General features: G+C 41.5%; 1 protein-coding gene across 1 annotated transcript; it reads right to left on the bottom strand.

Annotated features, from left to right (window-relative positions):
- Positions 1 to 2,122: 2,122 nt before the first annotated feature.
- LOC130086794 (cystatin-like) lies at positions 2,123 to 4,166 on the bottom strand. The gene is made up of 3 exons (XM_056252988.1): positions 3,907 to 4,166; positions 2,593 to 2,703; positions 2,123 to 2,500 (listed from the first exon to the last, which is right to left on the bottom strand). Exons 1-3 carry the CDS (start codon positions 4,105 to 4,107, stop codon positions 2,423 to 2,425), a joined length of 390 nt encoding a protein of 129 aa, XP_056108963.1. The 5' UTR covers positions 4,108 to 4,166; the 3' UTR covers positions 2,123 to 2,422.
- Positions 4,167 to 22,618: the final 18,452 nt, after the last annotated feature.

Raw genomic sequence — 22,618 nt, 5'->3', positions numbered from 1 at the left:
GTACAGAGGGACGGCGTGTGTATCAGGCGTCTTATGATGCGACGTACAGAGGGACGGCGTGTGTATCAGGCGTCTTATGATGCGACGTACAGAGGGACGACGTGTTTATCAGGTGTCTTATGATGCGACGTACAGAGGGACGACGTGTGTATCAGGCGTCTTATGATGCGACGTACAGAGGGACGACGTGTGTATCAGGCGTCTTATGATGCGACGTACAGAGGGACGACGTGTGTATCAGGCGTCTTATGATGCGACGTACAGAGGGACGACGTGTGTATCAGGCGTCTTATGATGCGACGTACAGAGGGACGGCGTGTGTATCAGGCGTCTTATGATGCGACGTACAGAGGGACGGCGTGTGTATCAGGCGTCTTATGATGCGACGTACAGAGGGACGGCGTGTGTATCAGGCGTCTTATGATGCGACGTACAGAGGGACGGCGTGTTTATCAGGCGTCTTATGATGCGACGTACAGAGGGACGACGTGTGTATCAGGCGTCTTATGATGCGACGTACAGAGGGACGACGTGTGTATCAGGCGTCTTATGATGCGACGTGCCTAGTTCAGACGTCTGATTTTTTTATGCATTTCTCACATACGCCATCGCCACGTCGCCGTAAGGTATACGTTCCAACTGTGACGTCGCCGTGACGTCGCCGCCGGTCTGTCGTCTGCCGTCTCTATCAATCCCATTCAAAAATAGACACGGACTGACGGCGACGGAAGGGTAGACTGCTCCTTCTCCTTCTTCAGTGTAGTCTTAGAAATGTCACTTTTCACTCGCCATAGTTTGCTGGTGTTTGGAGAGCATGAGCCTCTACCCCCGCTGATCCCACCCAGCCCTGCACCCTTGCTGGTCCCGTTCAGCACAAAGTATTCAGTGTCTCCGCCCAGCCTCCCTCTCCCGCCATCTTTTTCCCCTTACGGCCACGGCTCAGTCAGGCTCTGCCTTCTTTCATCTTCCCTGCTCTCCTGTACTTGTACTCAGGCTACTCTGTGTCCTCCTTCTGAGACTCCTCCCTCATTTGGACTGTCAGCGCAAGGTTGCGCCTTTCCAGGATGGGGCATAATGTCACAGTTATGTTCAGTTTTGAGTTTGTTTTCTGTCATTTCTGTTTTCCTTCCTGAGTTCGTTATTAGCTAATACGATCACTCATTTGATTAGTCATTCTGTTCAGCTGTTAACTAACAAGTTACCTTTGTTTGTTCCCTGTATAAGTTCCCTTGTCTATAAGTTGTCCGGCCTCGCCAATGCATACGTGTTATTTCGATTTACCTGTCTTCATCTGTGTTTGCATATTAAAGACTTTATTGGAGATTCATCTTCATTGTGTGTGTATACCCGATTGTGACACATGGCAAGATCAATGTATTTTAAAAGACATAAATAGTAGTAACATACAGTAGTAATGAAAAACGACAACTGACAACTCGCATCATTATAACAAACATACAAAATTGTTCATTGCAATTTTAAATTTTTTTTCAAGATTTATTCCTTGTGAAACGTTTTTGAAGGTAATTTATTAATAGATAAGCTTCATAGCGGAGTACTAACTATGCTGTGCTGAAATTAAAATAACATAATACTGCTATACACCTTACATTTCTACAGTGTAATTAGTATAAATTATTTTATTAGTATAAATTTCTGTACACCACTGGCTTGTCACGCAAACGCCATAGGGATTATTGGAACATGCATGATAAAAATAAATATCCTTATTATCCTTCATCCTTTTTATGAGGGAAAGAAAAACAAAACACTATAAAGCTGATCAAACTCTTTTGCAGTTGTGGTAAAAGAAATAGTTTCAACCCTTGTATCAAAATGCTTGTATCAATGCAGTAATTCTGCAGAGGTTTATTTGATATTCGGAGAAAAGGTGTGAGTGCAAGATTGAGGTATTTATAAAACTGTAAACATTAAATTTAAAATCACATACAAATATATCAGTTCTGGTATTTACACTCCTATAACTGTTATTATCATAAATACTATTGGGTTGTTTTCTTTGTTTATGTATACATTCACAAAATAATATACAGTGTTCTCAATCCTCCAAATCAGTATGACTCCCAAAATGTATTTAACCAAAAAACAGTGCACAGACATATCTCATTCAACCATGTTTTAATAAGTAAAGGATGAACAAATATTGGAAAATGCAGTTTATTATTTAGAAATTCTTACAAATCGTAGATTTTTTCAAAGCAATTGAGTCTAATGAGATTACATGATTATTGTGTTAGTTAAGCATTCTTATATCATGATTTGTTGTTGACATCAAAGGTTATCATGACAAATCAAATTCCTATTTTATGAATAGTAAAGACTAGTTTACCATAATTAGCAATAAGTCAATTTTATTGCTGCATGATTGTTAAAAAGCCTCAAACTGCACTAGAAACATGCTCTACATGCAGGTGTTTTCAACTACTTTAATTGATTTTAACCATGGCTGGCTCCAGACCACTATTTTGCACTGAGTGACCTAAAAGGAAAAAAAGGAAATCTCTTTTAATATGGAAATTGATAAATGCAAACAGGTAACTGTAATACTGTAAATGAGACAGTGTGTCTTACGTCTGCAACAGCAGGGTCCTCATGAACGACACACAGGGTCTCAACTCCACCCTTCCTGCAAGATGTTCTGGCCACTTTCACAGTGAAGATGTATTTCAGGCCCGAGACAACCTAGAGCAACCAGAAACATGTTCAGACATTGTTGGGTAAACCCTGATGTAATGCGTCACAATTTCACAAAAACAACCTACATTAACTGATGCTTAAAATATCTTTCTTACCATGATCATATCATGATGTGAGCAAAGAGGACATTTTAAGCAGTAAAAAGTTGTTCATAGCAATTTTTGGTAGTTTTGTCAATTTTCAAAAAACATTGGTCATACTTCAAATACTGTTTAAAACATCACATCTGAAAAATCTTTTACTGTCTTACCTTTTTTTTTTAAATCCCTTATGTGGCCTATGATATAAATAGTTTCCATGTTGGGGCCAACAATTCTTTTTGTATATTGCTTTGGATACAACTGGCAAAAATTTCAAGGGTTCTGAAAATATTTATTTGTTTTAACATATATTCTTTATTTATTCCTAGTATATTTTCCAACATCTCTCATAACTATTCATTAGATACTTAGTACTTCCTCATACCAGTGTTAACTTCTTTGCTACAAATCACTTTAACAATATTGATAATAAATACCTTATTCCATTGTTTGCCATTAAATCCTATAGGCATATGGAATTACTAGCTGAATACTAGTTGCTACTGGATAACTTACTATTAAAAAAATAGTAAGTTTAAAAAATATATTCAGACAGTTATTTGTTATACATTTATTTGTATACAGTCACATATTGTCACACCTTTGTGACTGTCACTGCCTTGTTTTAAACAGGATTATGTCAATTAAATCAGGTTTGTTGACACAGTCATACTCGCATGTGACAGTCATACACACCATGACGCAGAACCTGATTTCACCAAGTGTAACATGTTCCTGGATTAACATTCTAATCAACCAATCAGATTTGACTGATAGGTTTACAGTTAATGTCAAGTTACTTAAAACCAGGGTTAGGTGCTTCTACACCATTCCTATTCACCTATCATTTCCCTCTGATTTTAGGGATATCCTAACTTATGTCTTAGGTAAGGTTTAGTTGTAGGGATCTGGTTAGGGCTACAAAACTGACAGGAATGTTGTTCCAGAATCAACAAAATATGTTGACATAGAATATGTAACATAGAAACACGTCTCGGCGAAATCAGGGCGTTCCACCATGACAGCGGCCGATGTTTCTCACTGGGTGTGATTTAGCGACGTTCCGAGTATAAATGACAAAACAAACGTTTAAAGTAGGCCTACTTACTTGTTTTTGAACCTTGACGACTTCGGAAACCTGACGCACAAATACATCATTGCTTTGCTTGTTGTACTGGACCATTGCAAACTGTAACGCATTCTGAGCTCCGTCGTCGTTCATGTCTGCATCTATAGGACCTCCAACCAGCCCAGCGCTCGCCACGGCCAACATCACCGCCAGAAACGCCACAATCATCTTAAAATACATGTTTAAGCTGTATTAATTGACTCGGGCTGTCTTGACTCTTGATTCTCCCTTATGTCGTTAAATCGAAACTGGATGGAACCAAATATATGCTGTCTGAGATTATAAACAAACGTCACTCTCTACAGGGCTGCGAATTAGGGCGGGGCCTCACGCATCCACCAATCGTAGTTGTAGGGAGGGACAATGGGTTTGAAAGAAACAAACAAACTTTTTTTCTCTTTTTAATTTAATTACAGTGCTCGCAAGTTGCAAGGCGACTACTGTATTTGGAATATCTTTCTGTCTGCGTTACACTAATATGCAATTATTTGACATTGTTTTGCAGATAATTTTATATCTATATTTTAAAAAAAACATATTACTTAATGTCGGTTTATAAATATTGTATTTCAATTATTTATGCTTGTTTTGTCCTGTGTTGTTGCTATTTATTCAGATGTTTGACAATGTTTTGATGCTTTATTGGTTGTATAGGCTACATTTTAATGTTTTTTTAAACATTTGAATGTATTCTTGTACTTTTATATAGAATATACTTTTTAAGATAATTAATATTAACTAATTGAATTCTCTTCCATTCAAAATGGCCTGCCTGCTCCAGCCACTGTCGGCTAGGTTTTAATTTTTGTAAATCCCTCTTTCTTTGTTTCTATTGACAATTTCATTTATTTTGTCCTTATTTGTATAAGCAGCTCGAGTTAGCATGATTTGCAGGTCTTTATGGCTAATGTTCTGGTTTTATAAATCTGTCCCTGCTATCGTGATCTCAAGCAAAGTAGGTGGAAAGTAACACAAAATGACAGTCTCTGGTTCCCTCTATAAAACAAAATCCAGAACTCCTTGTTGAACAACTATATGGTATAAAAATAACCACTTTTTAGTTTAAATGGTCCCTTTATTTATCAAAGTGGTACCAACATTGCCATCTCAGAGAAGTCTGAGTCTGACAGTTGTTTCATTCACTGTAACTCAAGGAATCTCAAAATCATTTGTATAGTAAACAGGGTTAAACCTCATGCAAAGACACAGAGAGTCTATAATGATTATTGCAGTAAGTCTGTGGCCTTGGATTTTTTTATCCACAGTTTATGTTCTAAAAGAAGTATTTAAAAAACTGCTGCTCTAACTTTGTACTGTAATTTGATATGGTTTTAAGTCACATGCGTTAAATATTTTGTCTCAGCTTCTTAGGGGAAAAGTGAGTGACGTTAATCAGTGCATTGTGTGGAATAGCCTAATGGTTGATTCCTACAACTATAATAATCACTGTTATTTGCAGAAAGTAGGCCTATGAAAGAGTGAATGTGCCTGCAGTTTCCTTCCGCAGATTTTCTATCATTACCGAATAAGTATTCTGGACATCATTTTTTGAAACACTGTGAATATGGAACAAACCTCTTAAATTAAGAAACCGCTTACTGTATCTAATTGTTCAGGTATAATCATTAAGGATTGTTAAAGACCCACTCCGATGAAAATAATGTTTTTCTAGGTGTTAACATGTTCTTGTGGCATTTTTCTTATGTTAGAGGACATATCTTGAGAAAAATAAGCTCAAAGTTGTATTTCTGAGTATTTCTACATTCAAATGGCTGTGAATCAGTAGCAGACGCTAAAATGCCGTTTAAAATAGACTGGAGTTGTGACGTAGTAACTCCACTGGGCGGGGCCACAAGCTTGTTAAAATTAATCGAAAGTGCCCCTCTCAAACAAATATCAATGATAATATTGTTTTCAATAAAACAAAATCCATTTGATTATAATTAACATGACAATGTGACAAAATTCACGTTTACTTGTATGTTTCTGTCGGTTTGAGCTGTCGTTGCCATGACTCGTTGCTATGGGTTGCGTCACTTGCGTGTCTTGCATCGGACTCGACTGAAGGGGTCAGTCTCCGTTTTCGAGGCCGAGGGTCAGTAATGTGGACGGCAGGAGCGCATAATCGTTGCAAAAGTTATGCGTTTTAAAACGAAAACGCACTGTACGGCTGGATAGCTCCAATATTGCTCTCAATTTTTGTTGCACCGGTAATGACAGGTTGGGGGTGTAAGCTAGCGGGAGAGACAGAGCTCTCAGCAACGGGGAGGGGGAGGGTCATCTCCGTGCCAACGGCTCCGCCCACAACGCAGAGGCGAATTGCTAATGAGCTACTGCCGCTCTGCTGAAGCAAAGTCACAGAAAACGGCACAGGTTTTGTGAGTTTGGCTAAAAATGGCATAATCATAATTTAAAGACCACTGGGAATGTTTACAAATAGCTCAAAATATGATCGGAGTGGGACTTTAAAGGGTTTTTTTGCAACTGGCTGCATGATTTTAGCATAGTCTGAAAGACTAAGTAGATTTTAGACCAGTGTTTCCAAAAACTTTGCCCTGGAGCGCCCAGTGTCTTCAAACCCTGATACTGGAGACCCACTGTCCAGGAGAGTTTAGCTGCAACCTTAATCATAACTTATGATTGAGGTGATATAGTATCACTTCACCCAATACGATTAAAAAATGACAGGCTAACTAGTCACAGACAGAGACACATTTGTTGATTCACATACTTACATACTGATTTCCACGTGTAGATTAGAAACTATACAGAACATTATGAACATTTTACTTGAAGCAACTCGAACAATGAGTGACCCAAAAATTGTTTTAGAATAAATAAATAAATAAATATGCCTAAAAGCTTTTAGGTTCACAGAGGTGGAGCGGGACTAGGTCAATCGCCATCAACCCATCGCGTCCAGATAGGGGGAGCTGGATGTCATTTGGCTCTGCAGTGAGTGAGAGCCACTTACTTTAAAGTCCCTGTAAAGGCAATTTAAAAAAAATTCTAAACACATTATAAATGTTAAATGTATTGCTAAAACACATTACAAAGACTGTGAAGTACTGAATTGTGGAGTTAGACCGTTAAACAGTTTTTCACCATTGATATTTTACGGATTTTTTGGGCGGGGCTAAAAGGGTACTCGATGACGCACTGGAGTGCCGGAGCTCCTGGCCACGCCCCTACCTGATGACGCACTGGAGCGCCTGAGGCACCTATGTCTTTCTTCACGGAAATGCGTACTACCTGGATGTGATCACGTACAAAACAGATCGGTGTCTTTATTTAAATTTCCTAAATACGATCACATCAAGAAGAGGTGGATTAATTTTGTGAAGAGCCACCTTGATGGAGAGCTGAGGATCACCACCAAAACCCGCCTCTGTAGTGATCATTTTACACGGGATAGTTTTATAAACTTTCGTCGGAGACAACTGGGATTCACTGGTAATCCGCTGTTACTGGTGAATGGGGCCGAAACGACTATCTCCCGCCTCGGCCTTCATCCTCCCGTCGCGCCGACAACTGGTGGCATCATCGGCAGTGCGTGCCCACCAATGAGTGTAGTTGCCTTGTGCGCATGTTATAATTAAACTAATAAGCTGCTAGGAGCATCCATTCCGGCTGTAGCGGGTGACAGTTGATTGTGGCGACGGCATCTTTACCACTAGTGGGCGTGGTTTCAGCGCAGCCAACGGACACGCCCCAGCGTTTGAGAGCAGAGACTACTGCTCATTTTTTCAAGATTTTGATAGCTTATTTTATGTACTTGTCGGATTTTTTTATCATTCAAATTTGGCTGGGTGTCTAATAACACATTTTTCTGTGATATGACAAACTCAGAACACATACTTCATTTTGACTTTACAGGGACTTTAAACCCCGCCCCGTAGCCAATTCTAAAGATTTAATTGGTCAATGTCAATCACAGCGTTGCATGCCTACACAACACTGAAACAAATACTATCTTAAGCATAACCGGCCTAAAGGCTGATTTCTGCGTCGGACCTACGCCGGAGCCTCTACGCTGTAGACTACGCATTGGTTTTCATTTATACTTCTGCGTCGTTGTCCGCGTTGATGCACGCAGAGGGAACGGTTCTAGCAGACCAATCACAGCGCTTGCGCCCACTTAGAATTGACGCGTTGTTACATTTTTGTAGAGGTGCACGTCAGGGTACGCCGAAGGTACGGTACGCGCGCTACACACAGCCTACGATGTAGCTACGGCGGGAGGTCGACGCAGAAGTATAAATTGGGCTTAAGCCATAACCTTGACCAGCGTTGGCACATCCCGATAGGTAGTATAACATTGCTTTTTGTCCTCATGGGTGTCCATGATTTTTCTGAAGTCTGAACTTTTCTTGACAGGTAACTACGTGATTGAAATGGCAAATGAAATCGTCCAAGGGGCGGAGTTTGCACCAAACTGCTAACCTTAGTGTCACGGTGTGGGTTTGTCTTGTCATGTTTAGTGGTTCCCTGCTGTCTATTAGTCTTCCCAGGTGTTTCTGATTAGCTACGCCCCCTTGTTATCTTGTTTAGCTTGTTTGCCTGTGTATACCCATGTTCTTCAGTTGTTGTTTGTCGGTCGTTGTTTGATGTTGCGAGGTTCCTAGTTCCGTGTACCTTGTACTGTATTTACCCTGGATTACTTGTTTGTTGGATCATTAAAGTGCTTGCGATAAGTGATGGCCAAATGAAGCGTTTCGAAGCATTATTGCTTTCCGATACAATTGTGTCGAAAATGGTTTATTACTCGAAGCTTCATTCAGATAGAAATTGCAGCACCATCTCCTGGTGAAGTAAATGTAATGCAACAAAGCTGACAACCATAAAATGCCAGTAGGCTTATGTTAACGCCCCGTTTATGACGTGTTTACCGAGGCGATCAAAGCTGAAACAGTGTAGTGCTGTGAAACTCATTTATGTAGGTGAAGTTTCCAGACACTGATGAATTTCATGTGTTCACCTTGATAATAAAACATTAAGCATGATGTGTGTGTGTGTGTGTGTGTGTGTGTGTGTGTGTGTGTGTGTGTGTGTGTGTGTGTGTGTGTAATTATTTCTTTGCCACTCTCCTCAACAATACACTCAATCCACTCTCCTCAACAATAAACTCAATCCACTCTCCTCAACAATAACACCAATCCAAACACCGACTACTACAACCCACGGTGTTGCCATGGTTTGGCTTCACTTTTATAAGAAATACAGCCGCCAGGTTTCAAACCTGTCAACACTGGATTGGGCTGTCAAAGCAGTCAGGTGGTTCACTACAGGAGTGAAGCAATGTGTTTGCTTCAGACGTCATTTTCACGTGACTAATGACGTAATGATACAAGCTCCGAAGCAGTGGTTCATTGCAAGGACCGTTCGAGTTTGAAGCAAGCTTCGGAGCGTCGGTGTCAGACGTAACATCACTACTTGCGATTGGATTCACTCTCTGCTTCATTCCTGCCTGATCGTAACAGAACGACCGACCAACATGAATCCAGCAGCACAGATTATTCGTCTCCGTCAAGGAGACCGGTCCCTAGGGGAGTATATTTTGGACTTTATTAAACTGGCACATGTCTCATCTTTTGATGAGGTGTGCTTGATGGTATTCTTCCGAGGAGGGCTATCCGAGCCACTCTACTCCTTTATGCCACTCCATCACCCTAGCTGTAGTCTGAAGGAATATATCATCCAGGCTCTTTTGCTGACCGATTCTCTGTCCGCCGATACCGATCTGCCGGAGCTTATTCCTGCCAAGCCGGAGCTTCACGTCAGCCACGTCCAGCCAGAGCTTCACGTCAGCCACGTCCAGCCAGAGCTTCACGTCAGCCACGTCCAGCCAGGGACCGTCCAGCCAGAGACCATCCAGCCAGGGACCGTCCAGCCAGGGACCGTCCAGCCAGAGACCGTCCAGCCAGGGACCGTCCAGCCAGAGACCGTCCATGCTTCTCTGGAAGACACTGTGCTCATTGTGGGGTCCATGGCTGTTTTGTGTGTATGGGCAGCACACACATCCGATACAGCCCATGAACCCAGCACCAAGCCCTCTTCGCCGCTGGTTCCATCCAGCACCAAGCCCTCTTCGCCGCTGGTTCCGTCCAGCACCAAGGCCTCTTCGCCGCTGGTCCAGTCCAGTACAGAACCGCCTTCACCACTGGTTCTGTCCAGTCCAGGGCCCTCGCTTGACGTCACGTCTGCACAGCCTGAGACCGTTCACGTCACGCCTGCCGAGCAAGAGGCCGTTCACGTCACGCCTGCCGAGCAAGAGGCCGTTCACGTCACGCCTGCCGAGCAAGAGGCCGTTCACGTCACGCCTGCCGAGCAAGAGGCCGTTCACGTCACGCCTGCCGAGCAAGAGGCCGTTCACGTCACGCCTGCCGAGCAAGAGGCCGTTCACGTCACGCCTGCCCAGCCAGAGACAGTTCACGTCACGCCTGCCCAGCCAGAGACCGTTCACGTCACGCCTGCCCAGCCAGAGACCGTTCACGCCACGTATGCGCCGCGGTGGCCGCCCGAGGGGTCTTCACCGCCGTGGCCGCCTGCGCGTCCTGCTCCGCCCTGGTCGCCTGCGCAGCCCACGTTCCATGGCCCAGGCCCCGGTTCCCCGTGCGGGCCTGGCCCTCCATCCCTCCCCCAAGTCCGCCTCCGCTTCTCCGCCCTCCTGAACTTTTTGGTGTTTTATGGGCGTCAGGAGCCGCCCATAGGGAGGGGGCTATGTCACGGTGTGGGTTTGTCTTGTCATGTTTAGTGGTTCCCTGTCTATCTATATTAGTCTTCCCAGGTGTTTCTGATTAGCCACGCCCCCTTGTTATCTTGTTTAGCTTGTTTGCCTGTGTATTTATACCCATGTTCTTCAGTTGGTGTTTGTCGGTCGTTGTTTGATGTTGCGAGGTTCCTAGTTCCGTGTACCTTGTTCTGTATTTACCCTGGATTACTTGTTTGTTGGATCATTAAAGTGCTTGCGATTGGATTCACTCTCTGCTTCATTCCTGCCTGATCGTAACACTTAGGGTCTTTTGGGGAATTTTTTTTTTGCCTTGAATGTTACATAAGCACGATTATTTGACAAGTTCAATAATGATTTGTCTGGAAAAAACACAGCTATCAAACATTATGCAGACAGTCGAATGCATCAAGAGAGTAAAACTGTGGAACACGGAATGTTTAGAGTTCAGAAATGCAAACGCAGTCTCATGTTTTAGGTGCGGTTAAACCATTTCCGTCGATGTGCAACTTGCCTAGTAATTTCGAGGTCATTTCATACACTCCACCAGATTCTTCTGTGTAATCATTCAGCTGAGTTTAATTGTTGTATGTAAAAACAAATGTTTGCAAGCCTAATTTGAGTTATGTTCATTCACTTAATTGTTTTAAGTAAAAAGTAAATGTAGGCCTAAGTAAATTTCCATGACTTAACTTAATTGTTGTGTTAACTCAATGCAAATTAATTTCTTTATTTGCATATCATTCAAAATGCCTCATGTCATGAAGAGCAAGTACTCCTCAAGACTAAAAACACTTATGAAATACCTTAAAATACCATTTAATAGAGGAACAAACTCATCCTGACAACACCTTAGACTAGAGTGATAAAATCAATGACAGCAATGTAATTAAAACAGACAAATGATAAAACAATGCCACCAAATTAAGTATTTACTGCCCCAGTGCATGGTGGGAAGAGCTGGAGGCGGCCAAATTACTATCATTTTTTTTTCCCCAGTGTCGGCCTATTTGAACTAAAAAACTAAACAAACATAAATCTAACCCACCTTCTATGCTTATTTGCTTACTCATAAAGTAAACTACAGTGATCAAATAAAGGCTGGAATACACAACTTAATTTTTGCAGTCTAGGCGAGTCAGCGCTAGTTGTTAAAAGTAGAGCCGGTCTGCAGATTTTGGGTAGAGTGTATAACATTCCAATGGCATAGTAATCAACAGTACCCAGGACACAAGCTGGTTGTTCTCATCTGTAATGCAGCATGTGGGGAAATGGCTGATGAGATTCAGGATGTTCCTGTAACCTTCGTCATTCCCTACCAAATTTCCAAGTCTTGTTAACTACATCGGCATGTGACTCATTCAGGACAGACACTCTGGTCTCAAGGTCACTGAGGAAGGAAGCGAAGATATAAGGGAAATTAAGCATTATCAAGCTTTTATATAAATGTAATCCAACACAAATTGACCATATGAGTTCATGACAGAACCTTCTCAAACAGAATAAATAGAGGGACCATCTTACCTGGTAAGCTCAGGTAAATTACTGGGATCAGTTAATATCATTAGGTGCACTAAGGAGAAACCTTTCATATTGACACCCCGAGAAGCTGCAATTTCCTCCAGCATTGGTAAATGACGTAGATCACATTAGCATTAATGTAATTAAAATAACCAGAAGTCGCATTAATAATATAATATATTGGGGGAAAAGACATATGCCTACCTTCTATTAAGAACTATGTGCTCCAGTCAAGTGCATTTTCCACAGTCAGCATTCTTCTCAGGACTTCATCTGTACTATAAAGAGTCACCTTTGCTTACACGATGCCATCAAGCGGTATCTCTGATCGTAATCAGTCCTTCACTGACCAATCAGCGTCCATTAGCAGAATGCTAGCGTGTTATGGACAACAACAACTCAACCGGTAAGAAATCGAAAGGACATAAGTACTCGTTCATTCAACTTTCAACCTATAACCCAACTTGCAAAACCTACATTCAAATCTGAGATTTCTCAACGGCAATCGGGTGAAAGAGACAAATTTAGCCGTCTAGCTCCATAGACTCCCAATCATTTTGCACTCGGATGATCGCCCCCAGTAGAACTCTGGTGGAACTACAACCAAAATTCGGTACAATAGGACTAAATAGGGAGTGGCCAGGGCTCCGTAGACGGGCTTTGGTGATAACTTCAACATTGCGTCAGCTGACGCTGGGGAACTGTTTTAAATCCCGCTGTGAGAGTAGTGAAGATAAGCCCAGAGAAAACGGGGCCAAGCTACACTTGCTATAAAATCTATAGTCACGGAAGAGACAGACAGTCAGCCGATAGCCGCACTGCACCGCTAGGAGTGCTTGTATTTGATAGGCGAAACTAGATAAATGAAACATCAGCTCTGACCCTATCAACTTTGCATATTCAAGACAATGAAAGTGTAAGCCTGACTCAATTGATCCAATGGCGGAATGTCTTTCCGCGTGGCAAAGTAATTTCATTAAATGAAATGCATGTTCTCATGTATTAACTCGTTATTTCATGTGACTCCATAAATGAAAGGTTTTAATGATATCTGTGCATCATTAAATGTGAGCGAATGTTTGACTATTCTTTTTTGGAATAAAGAGAGAAGATGCAATACCTCTACATTATAAAATACATGATGTGAAGTGTTTTGCTTACACTTCACATCACGGGCTAGTCTGGGTTAAAGAATCGCGCGAGCCTCTTGCTGCATTTCATTATATAGACAGAAACATTTTCTAAGCAATTTGCAATTTGCAAATATCAATTTGCATTCAGAGTTTACACCTCTTGGAGGCAGAGTGCCATTTATCTCTTTGGGAATGAGACTGTGGCGAGCAGGATGAGGCCGAGTGACGTGAGAGCGGCGTGAGAGCGGCGCGAGGCCGGTGGCGTGAGTGGTAATGAGCGACACCTGTGAGACGCACCGGTCTCGCATCTCTCACGGAGGAGCGGAAGCATAAAGGAGGAGCGACGAAAGTGCAGATCGAGAGAGGAACAGGCCTGAACTTATGTTGTGTTTTGTTTTTGTGTGCCAGCAGTCGTCCGTGAGGGGCTGCTGGCTTTTACTTTCATTTTTGTATTTGTTTATTTTATTATTAAAGTGTTGAATGTTCGCCGGTTCCCGCCTCCTTCTTCCCGCCTCCTTCTTCCCATAACAACGAACCCCGTAACAGAGACCTTTGTACCAGTCGCACTGAGACATTTCAAATGATACCAAACATTTATAAAACTGTATGATAGTTATTCACATTAAACTATATAGATTTTGGGTGAGTTTCAGGTGATCTCAGCATGAGAGAGAGGGAGTGGGGAAAGTGTGAAAGATATGTAGATTAGGATGATTCTGAGGTGAGATTTGCGTCTCGAATGGTAATGCTACCTTCACAAGAGAGATTTCAAATGTTAATTTCCAGAAAGGTCCTTTGTCTTCTCAGGGAGTGGTAGACTTCCCGTTCCTCAAGTAGACTGCCTGGCATTTATCTAATTTCTCAAGTCTTACACACAGTGTTGAGTGTATGAGGAGGAAAATGCTCTTTGTGTGAAGGGATATGTCCTCTTATTGTGGAACTACACAAACAGACCCAGCATTCACACAAACATTGCAAATGTCGCCTGCAGGAACAGAGGGGACATGATGCAGAACACAGTGCTTGGGGGCAGGGCCTTCAACAAACTCTCCCCTCCTTTTGGATGGTTCATAGGACGAAGTCTTGGCAGCCGAGGATAGCGCCATAGCGGCGCGGACTTCTCCTTGGTCCGTGACGCTACATCCCGGGCCCGTCAACTGCGAACAACCGCCGCAGCGGGCTGCTCAGACGATCATAGGCGGGGCAAGATGCCGACGAAGAGAGAGACCTCGACAAGGGCATATCCTGCAACGGCTAGCCTTCAGATGCGAGGAAGAAAAGGTAACTAGTCCTCAGGTGCAACTTCAACAATGACAACGTGAAGAAAGAGATTCTGATGCAATTGTCGCACCCATGCATTTTATACTGCCCTTGAGCCTGCCCAGCTGTTTGAAGCTGGCGTTAGCCTATAAGATTTCAACAAAAGTTAACTCCTTTCTCGGAGGAGTTCCCGCAGCGTCAGCTGACGCAACGTTGCAGTTACCGCTCTCGAAAGGGAACTCTGACTTAAGTTAATGACTCTTAAAGTTCAATCCAAATGATTCACTTCAAATAACTTATTTCAAATAGATAACCTTCGTAACTTAACTCAAACGATTCTTATGAATTTATCATTTATGATTCTGTTTCTTTTTGACTCAGTTCTCACAAACACAGTTCAAATTGAGAGTTGAAACCGTTTATTCAAACACTCAGTTCGGTTCAGTCTATATCAGTAAAGTGTGTGTGAGTGTGGAACTTTTGTACCGATCTGTGGCTGCGACGACTTGCGACAGATAAACAGCTGAGACAGGTCATGTCAGTGAGATGTCATAAGGATGGCAGGGTAATAAACAAGAAAAAAAAAAACACAAGAGAAGTTTTAGCAGGCCCTAGGGGGAAAAAAAACTCAGGAACTTTCTGGAACAAAATGGCACAGCTCAGCTACAGCTCGCACACATGGACTGAATCACAAAAAAATGCTTCTCAAAAGCATACCTTGATCGTAGGATATTGTCAGTCTCTCCCAAAATCCCAAAACACTCAAAAAATAAATAAATCACTCCTTCAAAAACCATCGTTCAATTCACATCAAACGCATTCTCGTGCACTAACAAGTGCACTTAAAGGACAATTCCGGCGCAAAATGAACCTAGGGGTTAATAACACATGGGTACAGACTCAGAGTCGACCGTTCTCTGGGATGTGTTTCCATGATAATCGAATGCACCCAGTTTTAGCTCGAACCAAAGATTAGCTTATAACGCCAGTATATAGGGCATTAATAGCGCTAGTTAATACCACTAACAAGGCTCAAAATAGCCATACACTAACACGGTAGCATAATGAGGGTCCATACATGCAAACCGAATCATTGAGAACTTTGTAAGTATACAGACAGTTTAATAAGAAAATAGCCTCGACCAGTCGAACCAGGAACGCCATGCTATGTAAGCTAGTCGATAGAATTTCACAAACGTAATTCCTATCGACCAGCTCACTTAGCATGGCGTTCATGGTTCGACTGGTCGAGACTATTTTCCAAAGATGGCTCCTGCCTGTATACGCAAAGTGCACTGTCTTTATAAAGTATCTTCTTATTAAACTGTCTGTACACTTACAAAGTTCTCAATGCTTTGGTTTGCAGGTAGGGACCCTCATTATGCTACCGTGTTAGTGTGGGGCTATTTTGAGCCTTGTTAGTGGTATTAACTAGCGATTTTTATTTTTACTTAATCTATGCCCTATATATTAGCGTTATAAGCTAATCTTTAGTTCGAGCTAAAACTGGGTACATTCGATTATCATGAAAACAGATCCCAGAGAACGGCCGACTCGGTACCCATGTGTTTTTAACCCCTAGCTTCATTTTGTGCCGGAATTGTCCTTTAAGTGATTCGCAGGAAGAAATCAATGTCTCGACAGTTCATGGATTACTTGGCAAAACAGCAGGACTCTCAAAAATGCTTACAGTCAGAATGATGCCAAAAAAACAACTATGTTCTGAAAGAAACTCACGGCTCCAGCAACTCTCTCTCGTGATCTCAGCCAGTCTCCAACACCGTTGTCCGTCCGATGACGCAAACAACTGAACTTCTGCTTCAACTACGTCTCCAGTTTCACACGATAATGTTAAGTGTACACTAAACTCACGGAACTTAAACTGACCGTGCATCACTGTCTTCCATTACATGTCCAGCAGCGATTCTCACACAGCGATCATGGCGTATCTTCCTCGTAACACCTCTCTTCTTCTTCTTCTTCTTCTTCTTCTTTTGGTTTTATGGCAGGTTGCGAACCAACTTTAAAGGTGCATACCGCCACCATTAGAATGGTGCCATTAGAATAGCTGTCATCTCAGCTGTATATAATGATGTGCCATCTGTTATCCTTCCAGCCTTCCTCACCTTAAACTCTGGAACATAGAATGCAGTCCCTGTCCTTCCAGTCTCTATACTCTTCGAATCATCTGTATATATTTGAAGAAATGAGTAGTGTGAGTTTTTAATATACTCATTAACATATTTATTTATACTAACATCTTCATCCATTTCCCTTCTGTTCTCGTGTAATTTTATGTCAATTTCAGGTTGAGCTAGTATCCAAGGTGGAATTGGGGATATTATTGGTGCAAATGATTTTGAGTTTAGACCATCTTCATTAACCCACCCCTTTATTTCCCATGCAAAGCCTTTACCTGTTGCATTTAAAATTTCCCAACAATCATGCAGGACTTCCCTTACAGGATGATTATCTCTTTGTCCCTGTAAATTTATCCAGTATGCCATAGCCAATTTTTGTCGTCTTATAAATAATGGCATTTCTGATGATTCTACTTGCAACGCTACAATGGGTGTGGTTTTAACAGCTCCTAAAATGATTCTTAATGATTCTTGCATGACATCTAGTTTTTTTAACAACGTTGACTCATAAACAATGCATCCATAATCTAATGTTGATCGCATAAGACCAATATAAATGCTCTTCAATGACTGTTTGTCAGCACCCCAATCTTGTCCTGCTACTGCTCTCATTAAATTTAAAACTTTACCACATTTCTTTAATATATCCTTCCAGATTAATTTATCATCAAACCACAATCCTAGATACTTAAATGTTGACACTTTAACGAAGATCCATATAATTTTAGCATTTTATTCTCTTTAATTTTCTTCCTCTATCTGGTAACATGTTTTAGATATTGAGAATCTGAAACCCCGTTCTAATGACCATTTTCTAACTACTTCTATAGCTTCTTGGATTTTATCCCTATTATAAGATACATTCCTTCCTCTTTTCCACATTATTCCATCGTCTGCATGGAAATTCCATCGTCTGCATCGTCTGTAAGCCAGTGTTAATTCCCGGAGCCACTTTTCCAAAAATATCGTTAATCATAATATTAAATAATATAGGACTAATCACACTTCCCTGAGGCATTCCATTTTCCACACTTAAAGTTTGAGATACTTCCCTACCCACTTGAACTTGAATTCCTCTCTTCTCAGACTGATCTCATGAAATGGCGTATGTATGACACGCCAATTCGTATTTCCATTTTTGGCGTGCTATTAACACGCATAATCGCTTTTCAGCGTGTTTATCAACGCCTTTGACTTAACGTTATATTACTGTATTATGTATATATAAATATATGACCTACCCCAACCCCGTCCCTAAACCTACCCGTCACTGGGGTTAATACCATTTATGAGTCTTCTCCTACCATCCTAGGAAAAGAAATATCGCTCCACAGATGTAGATATAGATTTTGCTTCGTTTCGCTCGGACATTTAACGGCGTACACATACACGCGGAATCACTCGGACATTTAATGGCGTAGACATACACGCAAAAGATTTCGGCGTGGACATACACGCGGATAGCTCAAAATGCGTATAGATAGCACGCCACTTGAATTGAAAGTGGCGTGTATGTTTACGCAAAGTCATGATGTCATGTTGCTCTTCTTCTTCTTCTTGGTTTTATGGTGGGTTGTGAACCAACTTCATAGGTGCATACCGCCACCTACTGTGATGGAGTGTGAAGAGAATTAACTTTTTCTATACTCTATTTTTTAATCCACTAATCCTAATAAATTTCATGATTGCATTTATCTTCTTTCCTGCGTTTGGACCATCATTTAGTATTTTATTTATTGTGAATTCTTGGTTTCCCAATAATTGTAATTCCTCCTTTAGACTCTTTCGTTCTCTTTCATTTGCCTTGCATACCATCATTACACTGTAAATGATTTCTGTTGTTTTCACAGTATTTTTGCTGTATTATCAGTGAAAGTTTACTGTAAAAGCTTTTACAGTATTATTGATGTATTTCCAGTTGTCATACTGTAGAACTATTTACAGGAAAGTAACTGTCAATTTATGCTATTCTTTGAAGAAGAAAAAAACAGAGTGAGACATTAATTACAGTAGTCCTTAGATTACTGTTAAATTGATGATATAGGCTACACCTGGCTATCATCCTGAGCCTTTGAAGAAGGGCCACTACCAGCAAGAACCTAGGTGAGATGTAAAATTGTATTTAATATCTTAAAGATGTGTATTTCTAAATGTTTACCCCCAAATGTGAAGATATTTGTTTTACCATTAAATAATCGGTGGTGAGTTTGATATAAAGTAAGTTAGCTTTGTAACGCAAACATTCTAGCCAGTTATAGCCTAATACTAGTGATCACAAGGTTTGCTGTTAATGTTAGTTAAGAATTTCAAGTTTAGAACAAAGTAATCGAAATTATCTTCTTTCTGAACATTTGTGTGTAACTTACACCGTGTGCGTGTGGCCTGTCGCGATCGAGACCTCATAAGCGCCTACGCCTACAAGGCTCGAAATCGACCCATGTTATGCACGTCTTGAAGGGAAAACCACAGCGTTTCCAGTCATATTATATATTGTAAGAAATTATAGTCTGCTCCGATCCAACTTCCACTCCAATATAGATATATTGAAATGTTCCTTCACTTAAAAGAGCTTATTTATCATAGAATTAATTCCTTACAATCTTAAAAGTATCACAGAGTCGCGTTTATTACCTATAGCGTGGGAATGACAGCGGGTATTCAAGAACCATCTTGATTAGGGAGCTTCAAAGAGATGTTATCACCTTAAACATTTGGCCGTTCTTATTTAAAAGAATATCAAAGACATGGACACAGAGGTACCACTTTTAGTTCTCTTCAATTTACATTTAAGATAGAGTTTCAGCTCCACGCTGAGAGAGAAGACGAATTTGTTATTCTCAATTTACATTTAAGAGAGAGCTTCATTTACATGCTGAGGGGAAAGACAGATGGAAGACGGTATAAAATGTTTACGCTGGGATGAGTTCGGGGTTCATTCTGACGCCAGTGAACCCAAGGTGCTTCGTGTCCCTTGCCACTGCTTTGCTGTAATAAACTTCATTTTTGAGATCTTCGACATCTACATCATTTTTTCTTACAACATTTATAACGCGAGTACAACCGATGTACACTTAAAGTAAATAGACAGGCAGTGAAATTCTGGCCGAATGAATTCGCGCGTCTCGGCAGCCAGTCCGACGTTCACAGGGTTTGATTTTGCTCACTCGTTTTCATTCACTTCTTCAAGTGCACTATATTAGTTTATTAATGTCTGGATACAGCCACTGCCAACGGACTGCGGTTAATATAGTTGTATATTTGATATTCACGAAATTGGCCATTATAATCCCCGTTTTGTCATTTGGGTGCTTCTCATATTATTTGTGACAAATCAGGTTCTCCCTCGAAATCGGGTCTCTGTTAGGACCCCAAGCGATCTCAAATAAATTTTAATAGGTAGGCCTACTCCGTTTAGTGTCTGATTACAATTTCTACAAAATCATGTTATCAGAGCCATAGTGTATGTGCACTATTATATATCCGCAAAAACTTTAGTCCCCTGGCTACCATGTCAGAAGATGCTATTCAAAAGAAATTTTGCCTGCCATGACAGCAAATTCAGCAGCTTTTAGATCTTGTTGGTCAGAATTTGTCAAGACAAACTCGACGAAGCTACCCCCTTAGCCCCGAAATTCAGCTGCTGGCGACTCTCCGTTTTTATGCAGTTGGGAGTGTCCTGGAGGAGGATCGATATGGGCTGAGTAACACCTCGGTGTGGCGGTGCTTTCATTCAGTCTCGAACATTCTGCTCCTCCACACAAAGTATTATGTGTCCCCAGAGCCTCCACCCAGCCACCCTCTCCTGCCATCTCTTCGCTGTCCTCCATCAGCCCCTCGGCTCTTCCTCTGTCTCCCCTCTGTGACGTGGATCCACCTCGGGCCTTCTGTTATCCAGCTTCTCCTGGGCGAGTGGATCCCCTGGCTCCGCCTACAGCTGCTGATCCCGTCACTCCACCTCGGTTTGTTGCCCCCTCCACCAGAGACCTTCGGCCTTACGGCTCCATCGATCCTCTGGACCCACCTTGGTCGGATATCGCTTCGCCTGCACCTCAGACTTGCAAGCCATCCGCTGCGCTCCGTCTCTACACCCCTACGGCTCAGTCTGGCTCTGCCCTCCCTCTGGCTCCACCTCGGCCCTCAGTCGCTTTTGTTCCACCTCAGGGGGCCGTCACTATGGCTCCGTCGGTCTCTTTAGGTTCCATTTGCTCTCTATCTGTGCCACCACAACCATCGGCTGCGTCTTCATTCTGGCTGGACTCTGGGTCCCCACCTGACTCCTCCCACCATCATCAACACTCTGGTCTCTTTCATCTTCCCTGCTCTCCTGTACTCAGACTACTCTGCATCCTCCTCCAGAGACTCCTCCCTCGCTGAACATGACATCATGACTTTGCGTAAACATACACGCCACTTTCAAGTCAAGTGGCGTGTTATCTATAAGCATTTTGAGCTATCCGCGTGTAAGTCCACGCCGAAATCTTTTGCGTGTATGTCTACGGCATTAAATGTCCGAGTGATTCCGCGTGTATGTGTACGGCCATTAAATGTCCGAGTGAAACGCAGCAAAATCTATATCTACATCTGTGGAGCGATATTTCTTTTCCTAGGATGGTAGGAGAACACTCATAAATGGTATTAACCCCAGTGACGGGTAGGTTTAGGGACGGGGTTGGGGTAGGTCATATATTTATATATACATAATACAGTAATATAACGTTAAGTCAAAGGCGTTGATAAACACGCTGAAAAGCGATTATGCGTGTTGATAGCACGCCAAAAATGGAAATACGAATTGGCGTGTCATTATACGCCATTTCATGAGATCAGGCTGCTCATTTGGATTGTCACTGCAAGGTTGCGCCTTTCCAGGATGGGGTGTGATTTCAGTTATGTTCAGTTTTGAGTTCTGTCATTTGTTTTCCTTCCTGCCCTTGTTCATTATTAGTTACTTTGATCACTCATTTGATTAGTAATTCTGTTCAGCTGTTGCCTAACAAGTTACCTTTGTTTGTTCCCTATATACAAGGTCCCTTGTTTCATTAGTGAGTTGTCCTGTCGCGCCAATGTATACGTGTTGTTGCAATTTACCTGTCTTCATCTTTTTGCCTTGTGGATTATGTATTAAAGACTTACTTGGAGATTTAACTTCATCGTGTGTATATACAACCCGATTGTGAACAATGGCAAGATCAATGTATTTTAAAAGACATAAATAGTAGTAACATACAGTAAGTAGTAGGCTAATGCAAAACGACAACTCGCATCATAAACATTATACAAAAGTTTTCAATTGCAATATTTGATCAATTTAAGATTTATTGCTGGTGAAACAGTTTTGAAGGTAATATATTATTAACAGATTTGCTTCATCGCGGAGTACTAAGTTCAAAGCTGATCAAACTCTTTTGCAGTAGTTGCAAAATAAATAGTTTCAACCCTTGTATCAAAACGCTTGTATCAATGCAGTAATTCTGCAGAGGTTTATTTCATATTCAGAGGAAAGGTGTGAGTGCAAGATTGAGGCATTTATAAAACTGTAAACATTACATTTAAAATCACATACAAATATATCAGTTCTGGTATTTACACTACTCCTATAACGGTTATTATCACATAAATACTATTGGGTTGTTATCTTTGTTTATACGTTCACAAAATATACAGTGTTCTCAATCCTCCAAATCAGTATGACTCCCAAAGTGTACTTAACCAAAAAACAGTGCACAGACATCTCGTTCAACCATGTTTTATTAAGTAAAGGATGCACAAATATCAGAAAATGTGGTTTATTATTTAGAATTTTTTACAAATTGTAGAGGTTTTCAGAGAAATTGATTCAAATGAGATTGTGTTAGTAAAGCATTCTTATATCATGATTTGTTGTTGACATCAAAGGTTATCATGAC

This window comes from Rhinichthys klamathensis, unplaced genomic scaffold (assembly GCF_029890125.1).
Source record: "Rhinichthys klamathensis goyatoka isolate OS25496 unplaced genomic scaffold, OSU_Roscu_1.1 h1tg000100l_1, whole genome shotgun sequence".
NCBI lineage: Eukaryota > Metazoa > Chordata > Actinopteri > Cypriniformes > Leuciscidae > Rhinichthys > Rhinichthys klamathensis.
This window is presented reverse-complemented; position numbering and strand designations above follow the sequence as displayed.